Genomic DNA, 11,090 nt, shown 5'->3' with positions numbered 1-11,090 from the left:
TATGCAAATGTCACTCGTGTTTAGATAGGTTCTTATGGTAAGACGATACCATAGTAAAACCTTATCAAGTGGGTTCGCGCCTACAATATTTTTCATATAAGGGGTGTATAAAGGTACTAATAAGTGTTCGGCCAGTCTTAAAAGTCCTTGACACAACACAATCTGTTGCAATTTGTTGCAAATTGCTCAACCACAATTTTTTCTTGGGTCGACGGCATGCGAGGAAGATTATTAAACATTCCATGTGTCACTTTGTCACGCATTCACCGCGTCGCTGTAGCCAGTTTGTTTGTAGGTAGCCCTGCAGGTAACTCCGCCCCGATCGTAAATTAAGGCATGTCAAGGCCTGTTCTCTGCTTGTAATACTATAGCACAGTACCTAAGTAATAACTTTTGCACCACGCATCATTGTGCCTGGGTACGCTCAGCACACAGGATGACATCTGCATTCGCTCCTCCACAGTCCGTCATGTTGGCCTGCTTGGTCCTCCTTGTGTGTCTGCTGCCCATTGCCGACGCCAGCTTGATTCTCCCTGACTCGGAGGTAGAGTGTTCGTCTTCTACTTTCAAATGTACTACGACCGACACCTGCGTCCCCTCGGCATACACTTGTGATGGCTTACGGGACTGTCCCGACGGCTCGGATGAAAACTGCACGGCGTGTCCCTTGCCCGGTTTTATAAAGTGCGTAAGCCACGACGTCGACTCTTGTATCCCTCCCGGATACCAGTGTGATGGCTTCTCTCATTGCTCGGACGGCACCGATGAAAACGATTGCTCGGTTTGCCCTTTTCCCGACGACATCAAGTGCGGGACTACGAGTGTTTGTATCCGCACCTCGTATGGTTGTGATAATTATATTGATTGCCCCGATGGTTCGGATGAAGTAGATTGTCAGGATCCGGGGTGTGGAACCAATTTTGAGTGTGGAACCGGTGACTGTATCGACTCTAGGCTGCAATGTGACGGGTTTGTTGACTGCCCCGACGGTTCGGAAGAGCAAGATTGCACATTCCCAACATGTCCGCTTGGCATGATCGAATGTGAGGACGGTTTACCTTTCCCCTGCATACATGACGCCCTCATGTCAACATGTGGCATAACTGACTGCCACGAAGCATCTGACGAGACTGCTATGAACTGCATCTCAGCGCACAGCCATGTAAGAGGCTGGGACTTCAGGGAATGTCTCCCCCAAGAGTTCGAATGCGAAGCATCATCCATCTGCGTTCCTTTGTCTCGGGTATGCGATAGCATCAATGACTGTGGTGACAACTCGGACGAGGGCTGCGGTGGTCGCAAACATTACAACATGCTGGAGTGCGTTTTCGGAGGGTTCGTGTGCCACAGTGGCATGTGCGTCCCGACAGACAGGCGCTGCGACGGTGTGGAGGACTGTGATGACGCGACGGACGAGAGTGGATGCGGTGAGCTCTCTGTTTTGTTTTGTTTTGTTTTGTTTTGTTTTGGTGACAACAATTTTCATCAATCAATGACTATTTTTGTAAAGGTACAGTACATACCTCCTAAATTTTCGATGTCTACCAGTACATCATCGTCAGGGTAATGACCTAGTCTCAGTTCTAGCGTCACGGTACCGGTTAGAGCCTTTGGCCCAGAACACAGACAAGCTGTGATGACTCTTATGCAATGTCAGCCTTGGAACATTCCTCAATTGGCCGGTAGCTATAATGCCATGTAAGGAGGGTAATGGCTTCAAATATCGTTCCCTAGACACAGACACAGTGGATAACAACCCATGGCCCCTATACATTTTAAAAGGCTATGGGCCAACATTTACCATTGCCTCATTTTATATTTCAAATCAAGCGTATGGAAAATCGCCGACTGATTATTAATTCATTGCACACAATTTGTCGGAGAATTACACCCCTTCTGGATTTTGTATTACTTTAAAACAACATGTGATAAGAGGGAAAAGGGACATTTGCTAGTACCTTTTATATTGCACTGATATATATTATAACCAGTTTATACCACTCTACAGAGTGTACCAGTGCCGAGTTCCAATGTACTAGCAGCCTTCTGTGTGTAAAACCACCCCAAGTGTGCGATGGGCTCGCCCACTGTGACGACGCAGCAGACGAGCTACTGTGCAGTACGTTTTGTGTTTACATGTTTCATTTCTTATTGAACTAGTTTAACAGTGATATCCAATACAAAAATTGGACTCACCCAAATTTTCGACTGAACAGCACCAGTCTTTGTCAAGGAATGAACAATCCACTGCTGTTGTGACGTCACGTTATGCAGATAGAACACGTGACTCAGTAAGTAGTGGATCATAGGTTGCAGGAAGTCTATGGCGCCCACCGTCTCTGTTCAAGGATGGTTGCAAATCTCTGATATAGATGACTTATTTGATCAGTAATGACTTCTACCAACACAGATTAACTTTCAAGTTATGTTTCATTTCTGTTTAACATAGCCATGGTGGCCCATTTCAGTGCAACAGCACTGCTTTTCAATGTTGCTAAAACATACATGTATCACGAATACATAATATTAACTCTCATAATTCCACTGGTGCCATAAGACATTAAAAGACCCATTGCTATCGAAGCCTCCCCAATATTATCTTGTACACCTTAATACCATTTAAAAGTACATGAACGCCCGGATAACTTATGCTGCATTGATATAAGTATAGATCACTTAGAATTGATGTAATTTTTCTCGTGTGATAATATTGCAGTACAATTTTGATGTCATATGACATGGTAATTAAACTCAAAGTAATTGAATGCTAATTAAAGTCAAAGTTACCGTGAAAAGTTAACTTCTATATGTTACAGAGTCCTGTGCATATAAGGGTTGGGAGTGTGGCAGTGGGGAGTGCATTGACCCAAGTGCGGTGTGCGACGGAGACAAGGATTGCTCCTCCGGGGCGGATGAAGACAACTGTTACAGTAGGTCTCAACATGTTTGGCAGTAATAAACCTTCAGCAGCTTAAGTATAGAATGTCATGTTCTAGGGGTAGGTACCGACATGGTGCACATGTACACTGAAACCGATTTTTAAAGAACTGAAAAAAAATCAGTGGAGCGGATGATGGACCGATTAGATAATGAACAGATTATACCACAGGTGTTCACGTGTTATTGGGGCTTACCGGTTCAAGAAAATAACAAGATCGAAGTAAAGGAGAGTTGTTAGTCTATATTACAGATGCACCATATACATAAATGTGTTTGTCAGTTTGAGTATGAATAGACGGAACATGTCTGTTAGCCTAGACCATGTGATAGTGGACAATGCTGCATGTATTTGTTACCTTTCTAGTTCATCCATAAATTCCTATGTCTGCCATTCTCCGTCAGATGCAACGACCGCATTCCAGCCATTTGAGTGTGGCGGGAGGAGCGTGCCCTACAGCCGCTTCTGCGACGGCCGGTCGGACTGCCGTAACGGGCAGGACGAGATGAACTGCCGAACTAGAGGTGTGTGTATGTGTGGGTGGGGGTTGGAGCGGGGGAAGTAAATTATACACACATTGTAATCGGTTTCTCCTTACACTTTTGTGAGCGGTGTCGCAGCAATATCGGCGCCCCTAGTGATCGACCCCCCCCCCTTTCCCTGAGAGACGAAATCGCAAGTAACACCGCCCGAGACCCCACCCCACCTCACTTTGTGTATTCTACCTTCAACTGTTCGTGTTCTGATGTCAATGAGCCGACAGAAATTCACCGATACGTCGGTTGGATAAACCACTTTTGCACAAAGAATCTTGTCATTCAGTTTCATACGTACCAACATGATAAAACTATTAACAGCTGTATTTTGTACTGTTTTGCAAAGGTTGGCTCGAAAGATCCACTGAATGGGCCATTGATGCAACAGGTTCGGTGCGGCCTGAAGTCGGTGTCTATAATGTTCTGGATGGTGAACACTACACCTCTTGGTACCCGGTTTTTCCAGGCCCATGGTACATCATATTCGATCTTGTCGTGCCCTACACGCTTTCCAAAATCAGCATCACCAACGACGGAGGGGATTTCGATACCCATGACGTTACAGCATTCAATTTCCAAATGTCGGCCAGCTCCAACCCTTTCGCCTGGGAGGATGTGGCGGTTGTGACAGATGTGGAGACAACCGACACACCGCAGGAGTTCGGGGGGTTCTCCGTCACCAGTCGATTCTGGAAATTGCTCGTCACTGAAACTGGCAACGGTGACAGTAACGATTGGCAACCCTGGTTAAGAGAAGTGGGATTTTTCGGACAACGGATAGGTAGGTCTATAACTCCTTGATATTGTGTCGCTGCTAACAGATATGGTCCGAAATATAAAGATCAGGCAGACACACACACACACGCGCGCGCACACACACACACACACACACACACACACACACACATACATAAACACAAAACACACACACACGAACTCACATACATACACCACACACACACACACACACACACACATACACACACACAAACACGCACAAACACACACAAACTCACATACATACACGCACACACACAAACACGCACACACACACATACACACAAACACACATAAATACACACACACAAATACACATACATACACACAGATACACACACACACACACACACACACGCACACACATACATACATACTCTGACACACACACACACACATACCCCCTCACACACACACAACCACCCTCCCCCGAACACACACACACACACAAATACACCCCCCACACACACACACGCATACACACACACACACATAAACACGCACGCACACACACACACATACACAGACAGACACACACACACACACACGCACACACATACATACTCAAACAGACACACACACACATACACCCCCCCCCCACAAACAACCACCCTCCCCCGCACACACACACACACATATACACCCCCCCACACACACACACACACACGCTCACAGATACATACATACTCTGACACACACACACACACATACCCCCTCACACACACACAACCACCCTCCCCCGAACACACACACACACACACAAATACACCCCCACACACACACGCATACACACACACACACATAAACACGCACGCACACACACACACATACACAGACAGACACACACACACACACACATACATACTCAAACAGACACACACACACATACACCCCCCCACACACACAACCACCCTCCCCCGCACACACACACACACATATACACCCCCACACACACACACAAACACACACACACACACACCACACACATGCACACACGAACGCACACGCGCACCTCCAGGATGTGCGCGTGTGTGCGTGGTGTGTGAAACAAACAAGTCTCAACAGCCGTTACAGTAGCAAGGGAGGAAAAACAACAAAGATTATGTGATTATATGTGACGCTAATAAAATATTGCTGAATTTGTGCCCATACTAGTGTGCGATGAAGACCAGTTCTACTGCTTAGATGGGACCTGCTTGTCGCTGGCCTTACATTGTGACAGCAAAACTGACTGCAGTGGTGGCGAGGACGAAGAAAGATGTGCAGGTAGACTTTTTTGGACACTCTGCGGCTGATATCCTCTAGGAATGCAATGAACCATCATATAGTGCTGATAGTTGCCACATGGTGTAACAGTTCTGTACCCTTAAGTTTGTAAACATACTATGTAATTTCCGGACACACCCTTTGTTTCTTCTTTAAATGCATGTATGGCGCTAGCATCATATTTGGTTGCTGACTAGCATCATATTTGGTTGCTGACTAGCATCATATTTGGTTGCTGACTAGCATCATATTGCAAGTACTAGAGACTGAAGAGTTTCTTGTTAGTTTTTTTTGTGTGATGCTGTTGCTGTTGTCGTTGTTGCTATTAGCACTAATGGTACGTCTACCTTTCTCGACTTCTAGGCATCTGCAATAGTTTGCAGTTGGAGTGTGACAGCAGATGCCTGCCAAAATACCGCGCCTGTGATGGGTTTCAGGACTGTTCGGACGGAAGGGACGAGGAAAATTGCGTAACTAGTGGTGAGGGTCAGATAGCATTTTATTCACAATTCATGATTTATGAAATTGATAATGGTACAGTCACTGCAAAACCATATCCTAGCGAGTAACTTACAAGTTCATCTGCTGTGGAAGAATTAAATCAAATCTTAAATCAAAGTTGACCTGTAATTCCTGGTCCATCTGACTGGAATCTCATGATGAAACTGTCAGATTTTCTAACTCGTAAGGACGTATGCAGTTAATCATAATTATGTAAATCACAACTTGTTTTCTTGAAATGATGACTCCACAGGGTGCGCCAGTAAGCAGTTCCTGTGCTCGGACGGCACCTGCCTGATGGAGTCTCAGTTGTGTGACAGGCAGACGGATTGCAGTGAAGGGGAGGACGAAGATGACTGTGGGGGTAATAAGATCATCTTTCTTAAACATGAATCCATGGAATACTAGTACATCTTTCCATCAATCTCATTGCAATACTACATGCATGAAAATGTGTCTATTGTCATGAGTTAAGGGTTCGTTAGTCAGCCAACAGTATGCTTATACATGCTCCTTTTTCTGTTTGAAACTTTGAATCACATGTTATGTTTTTTTTATGATGAATGTTTTTTCTGCACATAATTCTTGATGTCGAAAATTGCATTATGTAGATTTTATCATTGTCTTTCATGCCGGGGTGGAAGTAGCGAAGGTGTCACACCTGTTTCCCTCGCATACGTGGGGATAATTTTTGATAACAAATACAACGATGTAACAACGTAATACCTTACTGTCGACATTTTCTCCACAGATGTCCCACCTCCAGGCTACCGCCTTGGTCTGGCGAGTCGGTACATCCCTGACGCCTTCATCACTGCCAGTTCCGAGTACAAGTCGGACTTTGCACCATTCCAGGCTCGCCACTCCCCGCCGTCTACAACAGGATATTGCTGGGTACCGAGTCCTGCAGAGGACCAATGGCTTCAGGTACGTCAGTATGGGAGGGAGTCCTTGATTAATAATATGGTCACAATTTGACAAAAGGACTCCTCTGGGCATTTTATGGGCCTTTTGGGGGGCACATTTTGGCGTGACCCATACGTAGCTCGAGTTCTGTGGCACAAAATTTGGGGAATAGCCGGGTCCCTCGATGTCTTTCAATTCGCAATTAAACCAGAGACCAAGGGAGAATTGGGCACTTATAGGCGCCGGAAATCCATGTCTCGAGGTGGTGGGACTTTGGCGCAGTGTTATGTTTAACTTAATAATCAATTGTATTTTGTTATAAGGCACTGTTAGAATACTTGTCTGCAACTGCAACGCCACATTTTCCTTGTTATTGTTATGTGTAAATGAAGAAAGAAAAACCTAATAGTGACAACACCAGGAGGCTGCCTTGCTTAGAGGTAAATGACCACAAACTCTCAGGTCCCAGTCATCCCCTGATATCATATAGCTGGAGATGTTGTACAAGAGCCTATAGCCTATATAATGTATACCAGCGAAAAAGATTAACCATATGCATCGGAAGTAATTAAAGACTTTGATATGACTTAACTTTACTTGACTTCAGGTTTACTTTGGCAAGACGACTGACGTCACCGGCGTGGTCATCAGTGGAGGTGGTTCGAACTGGGACCTGGGCAGCTGGGTGACGTCATTTACCCTGGCCTTCAGTATGGACGGCGCTTCCTGGACGCCGTATGAAGGAATCAGCGGCAGCGTACAGGTAAAACTACTTCCCCTTATTGAACAAGAATGTTAGGAGCACTTTGGACAATAATGATTGCAGCATATCATGACATGTGACTATAAAAGCACACACATGTAAAGTGAAGTTTCAAACCGTGACACATCCCCTACGACAAAACAAGGGCGATTTTTTATTTTGCTTTTAGACAGATAAGAACAATGTGGCACTGCACTGAAGTTGTTTTAACTTACATTAACAGTGCCACTTACATGACAGAGGGACCGATTTATACACCTGGTACCCATTTATACACCTGGGTAAAGTGAGGAAGCTCTTGTACAATGCCTTTCCCAAGGGCACAACGTCGAGGGCACGGCGGGGATCGAACTCATGACCTATATACTAAGTATTCTGAGCCGAACGCTCTACCAGTGGCGCGAGTTCATGATGTGTTTATATTCGTGTCTGGATCTGACGTCTTGTACTATTTTGTCTAGGTTTTCCAAGGAAACAGGGACCGTCACAACAAAGTGAGCCGCCCACTTTCGCATCCGGTTACGTCTCGCTACATCCGTCTGTACCCAAAAGCATATGAAGGATGGGTCGCCGTGGCGATGGAGGTGTACGTCACAAATGGTTTGTTTGTTTGTTGGTTGGTTGTTTGGTTAATTCGTTGGTTAATTCGTTGGTTGGTTGGTTGGTTGGTTGGTTGGTTGAATGGTTGTTTGTTTGTTTGTTTGTTTGTTTGTTTGTTTGTTTGTTTGTTTGTTTGGTTGGTTGGTTGGTTGGTTGGTTGGTTGGTTGGTTGGTTGGTTGGTTGGTTGGTTGGTTGGTTGGTTGATTGGTTGGTTGGTTGGTTGGTTGGTAGCAACAGTCACACTCCTATTTCAGATGAAAACGCTTGGCTGAATCAAGGAGGGTACGTCCCTTTAGGCGTGGGACTTGATCCCAACGATCCTGGTCTGGTTCCGAAGATCTCAGACTACGCTCTGCACGCCTCCTCGCGCGCTGACGACTCCCTCCCGCGCCACGCCCGACTGAACCACGGGCAGGGCCAGCAGCTGGGGGCCTGCTGGTCTCCTGCTGAAGACCTGCACACGGACCAGTGGCTGCAGGTAACGCTCACCTCACCTCACCACCTATCCCTTGACCTCTGTGTGGGTCGTTGGGGCACCGTGACTTTCGTCCACTATTCTTCTCCACCTGTCTCTATCCTCCGCCGCTCTTATGGCTTCCGCTAAGTTCAACCCGGTCCATTCTTTTATGTTGTCCTCCCATCGTTTCTTCTGTCTTCCTCTCTTTCGGCTTCCTGAGACTGTCCCTTGTAGTATTGTTTTTGTTAACCCTGACGACCTTGCCGCATGACCAAACCATCTTAATTTGCGCTTTTTCACTGTTGTCAAGAGGTTGTCATGTGGCCCTATGGCTTGTACTACTTTGTTGGTAGCACTAGGTAACACTACCAAGTCAATTTTATGTTACAATCTTAACACTTTATATCCGTACACAAAATAAAGCGCTCACCAACAAGCTTTCGATCAGTCCTCTGATCCTTTTCAAGTTGTAATGACCCAAAACCTAAGTCAGCAAAGAGTCAAAGGTGCTTTGGTATTTCCTTTGTATGTATTCTTTGTTTGTCTTTGTTTGAAATTAATAAAAAGATAAATAAAATAAAAAAGAGTCAAAGGTGCTTGGCACCAAGTCAACTCAACTTTATTGCACAATGATTGCATCAAGTACAGTGTATGGGATTTTTTTGGGTGCAAATTTAACCCCCCTAGTTAATCAGATCATGGCTGCAGGTAAACGTGCCCCCTAGTTATCAGATCATGGCTGCAGGTAAACGTGCACTCTCACCGCACTTGCGTCAAGCTTGCGTCACTGCGGGTTCGTTCACTGCGTCACTGTTTTGTTATTTTCTGCGATTTTTTCATGATTTAGAAATTGCGCAATGCTTAAAAGTATGACGTAGAAGACGAGAAAATACACAAAAAGTAAGAAAATTCGTTCTTTATCTCTGAAATTCATTGTGTATCTTTGGAACCCCGGATTGACGCAATCGTGACGCAAGTGCAGTGAGAGCGCACCTTAACACTACCAAGTCAAGTCAAGTTTATTGCACGATGATTGCATCAGGTACAATGCAAATGATTTTTGGCGACGCCTCAGGGGAGAGCCTAATGGTATAGTGTGCGTCCATTTGACAAGGATTCCCAAAATTTTAATGGGTTGTACATAGTAGCCGGTTTCATCACCCAGGGGGCTTACAATCTGGTGCGAAAATGCCCAAACCCATAAAGATATTTGGACCCACATATATAGCATTATATACGTGCAACCCGTATATTATCATCATCATCATCCGGGCGTGCTGGGTGCACGATGGACATGGCTCTCTTCCTCCATCCTTCCCTATCCTCCATAGCCTTGGGCAGTTCTTCATCATATATGGTATAGTGTATGGTATCCTCATCATACAAGGAAGTGAGCCAAAAATTGTAAATGAAGTGTAAGATATGAGATTTCGTATTTAGCTTTATCTAATATTTAATGATAATGTGTTTTCTTATTTCCTTACCAGATTCAGCATGACAGGTCGTACATAGTTGCCGGTGTCATCACCCAGGGAGCTTACAACCTGGACCGCTGGGTGACGTCATACAAGCTGGCCTTCCGGTTCCGCCAGGATGTCCCGACCTGGAATATCTACACAAACAGCGAGGGGGAAGAAAAGGTTAAATCAAGTTAATCAATGTGTATAAGTACTTTTGCGGTGGTTTTAATTTCGCGGTAGCACCATGTCCTGTAGTCTCTGCCATAGAGATTGTTCGCGGTTGTTTTAAGTTCACGGCGAAGTGGCCACCGCGAAAACCGCGAACATTAATATGTATATAGATAGATAGATATGCGCGATTCAACCTCTGCTTGGAGAGTAGTATTTCCGTGCTTGCTCGGTTAGGCCTACATAGCATTCCCTATCCGGGGCCCGACCGGGCTGTTTTTGAAACGAAGAATTATAGTTTATGCCAACGAATATGTACAAGGCATGTTGTTTTTTTCTCTTCGGCCTGCTATAACGCCTTTAAAATGCACGGAGATATGACACAATGTGTCTGTTATCAAGAAAACCAACTGGTGGTCAACGCCAGCAAAGTTACTGAAGCTAGACATATACGTTTAGTCTTTGAAAAACTTGAATACGTTTATTAGTTTTTAAAAGACTCATACATGGCATTTACGGGTCGTTCAGTGTAATATAACCAGCTGCTGCCGCGCCGCGCGCCTGTGAAGCTGGTGTGTTACGCCAAAGGGGGCGGTTGTACCGGTGTGACAGCGATCTCGCCCCCCTCCCCCCGGGGCGAAATCACTAGCGATCTCGCCCTCCCCGGCTACTGATCTCGCCCCCTACCTTGCCCCCCTTTAGCGATTTGGCCCCCCC

At 45.5% G+C, this 11,090-nt stretch overlaps 2 protein-coding genes across 2 annotated transcripts; both read left to right on the top strand.

The window, feature by feature from the left end:
• The first annotated feature begins 436 nt into the window (after window positions 1-436).
• Window positions 437-7,723, top strand: LOC118425339 (low-density lipoprotein receptor-related protein 2-like). The gene is made up of 10 exons (XM_035834148.1): window positions 437-1,427; window positions 2,009-2,119; window positions 2,817-2,930; window positions 3,343-3,462; window positions 3,821-4,255; window positions 5,407-5,517; window positions 5,881-5,997; window positions 6,272-6,382; window positions 6,770-6,945; window positions 7,532-7,723. Exons 1-10 carry the CDS (start codon window positions 437-439, stop codon window positions 7,721-7,723), a joined length of 2,478 nt encoding a protein of 825 aa, XP_035690041.1.
• A 431-nt stretch (window positions 7,724-8,154) lies between these two features.
• Window positions 8,155-10,467, top strand: LOC118426048 (retinoschisin-like). Its single transcript, XM_035835292.1, has 3 exons — window positions 8,155-8,287; window positions 8,543-8,766; window positions 10,233-10,467. Exons 1-3 carry the CDS (start codon window positions 8,266-8,268, stop codon window positions 10,398-10,400), a joined length of 414 nt encoding a protein of 137 aa, XP_035691185.1. The 5' UTR covers window positions 8,155-8,265; the 3' UTR covers window positions 10,401-10,467.
• Window positions 10,468-11,090: the final 623 nt, after the last annotated feature.

The sequence above is a fragment of the Branchiostoma floridae genome, chromosome 11 (assembly GCF_000003815.2).
Source record: "Branchiostoma floridae strain S238N-H82 chromosome 11, Bfl_VNyyK, whole genome shotgun sequence".
Taxonomy (NCBI): domain Eukaryota; kingdom Metazoa; phylum Chordata; class Leptocardii; order Amphioxiformes; family Branchiostomatidae; genus Branchiostoma; species Branchiostoma floridae.
Note: the sequence above shows the minus strand (reverse complement) of the source record. Positions and strands in the feature narration are given on the sequence as shown.